We start from the raw sequence: 1,891 nt of genomic DNA on the forward strand, positions 1-1,891 counted from the left end.
ATAAATTAAAGTTTAAATTATTTATTTTATTTTATGACAAACATTTTTAATTATATTAAATTAATAAAATAATTAATTAACTTTTTATTCACCATAAAAATGAACTATAAATAGACAGTGTTATGATGCGTCTCATGCTCATATTGCAATTCAAAAGAAAAATGAGTTCTGACTTCCCTTTTCGCTCTAACCACAGGACGTAGTAAAGTTGACTAACCCCGACCCTTTCTTAGAGTCCTAGCATTTCTCTTTCACAATATCCTTTTTTTATTTCTTTTTGTTTTCTTATTCCTCTTTTGTGTGGCAGCGGGCTGAGGTGTGCCATCAGAAACTGGAGACGGAGGTGTTGGCCCTCCTGTCCATGGTGAAAGAAGATGGCCTGGCGGAACGTAAGACCTTTAATCATCCGCTGCATCTGATTGGCCGAAACCAAATATGCAGATCTGGATTTTTAAAGCCGCAGTGCATTTTTATATTCTTGCCAGGAGTCCCTGCAGCAGTCGTTCCGAAGCTGAAGGAGGTCTGTGAAGCCTCCAGTGAAACCTGCTCCTCACTGCACCAGTGTCTGGGGCTGTTTTCCAAACAGGAAGGAGTATGTACCTATTTCATTGCACACATCCATTGCTATGAAGCTACTTCAGGAGGTTATTATAAGCGCCTGCTTGAAAACGGAGCCTTGGCACAGTGGTTAATGCATGTGTTGAATTCATGGTACTTACTTGGACTACACAGGTTTGAATTCGGATGCAACATGATCACCCCTTCTAACAATTTTATGTCCCCATTCCCTATATTTGTCAAATAAAGAGGCTAAAACCCCAAAAATAACTTTTAAAAAAGAAAAAAACAGCAGGTAAAGTCATTGTTAATGATCACAAATACACTGAAAGTATAAAACATTTTGTATAGTGAATTTTAAAGTGTGCCTGTGTTTTTCCAGGCACGCAGTTTGAAACTGGAGCAGGAGCTGGAGAAGAATAAAATCCTGTCGGAGGCTCTGCAGACACTGGCCACGGAACATCATGAGCTGGAGCAGTCGGTGGTTAAAGGCTCGTCGCCCCGCAGCGTCCTCAGCGAAGACGAGTTCCACGACGCTCTGTCTGGTTCGTATGCTTGAGAGTAACAGCCAACCATTCAAACACTTACTGTGACAGTAAAGACATTTATAATGTTACAAAGGTCATTTTGAACTTTCTATTCATCAAACAGTCCTGAAAAAAAATGTGTCATTTCCACAAAATTATTTAGCAGGACAACTGTTTTCAACATTAGTAATAAGAAATGTTTCTTGACCAGCAAATCGGCATATTAGAATGATTTCTGGAAGATCATTCAGATCACACTGAAGACTGGAGTCATGATGCTGAAAATTCAGCTTTGTGTCACAGAAATAAATTACATTTTAAAATATATTCAAATAGAAAACAGTTCTGTTGAATTGTAATAATATTTTACAATATTATTGTTTTTACTGTATTTTTGACCAAATAAATGTGAGCATTAGACTTGCCTCAGACGTTTGAACAGTAGTGTACTTTTTCTGTCATCGAACACTCACTTAAAATGAATCTTTAAAAACACAAATAAATTAATAACACTGTTGTAACATTTAGTCTTTCACAAATCTCAAAATGAATTTTTCTTACTGTACATTATAATGTTGTGGTGGCTAAATGAACTTAAATGCATGATAAGTTTATAATAAGTAAACATAAACGTATGTATGTTTTTAAGTTGTGTAAAGTGTACAATATTTTAATATCAGCCATAACATTTAGAAATAATTATTGACAATCACCTCAGAATACTTTAAATAATTACATTGAATAATTTGGCCAAGTATCATACAGAATTTTATTTATTTATTTATTATTATTAAATAATAAATGTT

At 35.0% G+C, this 1,891-nt stretch overlaps 1 protein-coding gene across 1 annotated transcript in view; it reads left to right on the top strand.

Moving 5' to 3' along the window:
- The window catches only part of LOC107653641 (oxysterol-binding protein-related protein 1-like), a 20,955-nt gene that overhangs the window by 6,876 nt on the left and 12,188 nt on the right, over positions 1 to 1,891 (top strand). Inside the window, exons 14-16 of the mRNA XM_016440415.1 lie at positions 308 to 389; positions 486 to 592; positions 941 to 1,103. Coding sequence (XP_016295901.1) covers positions 308 to 389; positions 486 to 592; positions 941 to 1,103 — 352 coding nt within the window. The remainder of the gene's footprint in view (positions 1 to 307; positions 390 to 485; positions 593 to 940; positions 1,104 to 1,891) is intronic.

Source organism: Sinocyclocheilus anshuiensis, unplaced genomic scaffold, assembly GCF_001515605.1.
Source record: "Sinocyclocheilus anshuiensis isolate Anshui unplaced genomic scaffold, SAMN03320099.WGS_v1.1 scaffold1079, whole genome shotgun sequence".
NCBI classification, from domain to species: domain Eukaryota; kingdom Metazoa; phylum Chordata; class Actinopteri; order Cypriniformes; family Cyprinidae; genus Sinocyclocheilus; species Sinocyclocheilus anshuiensis.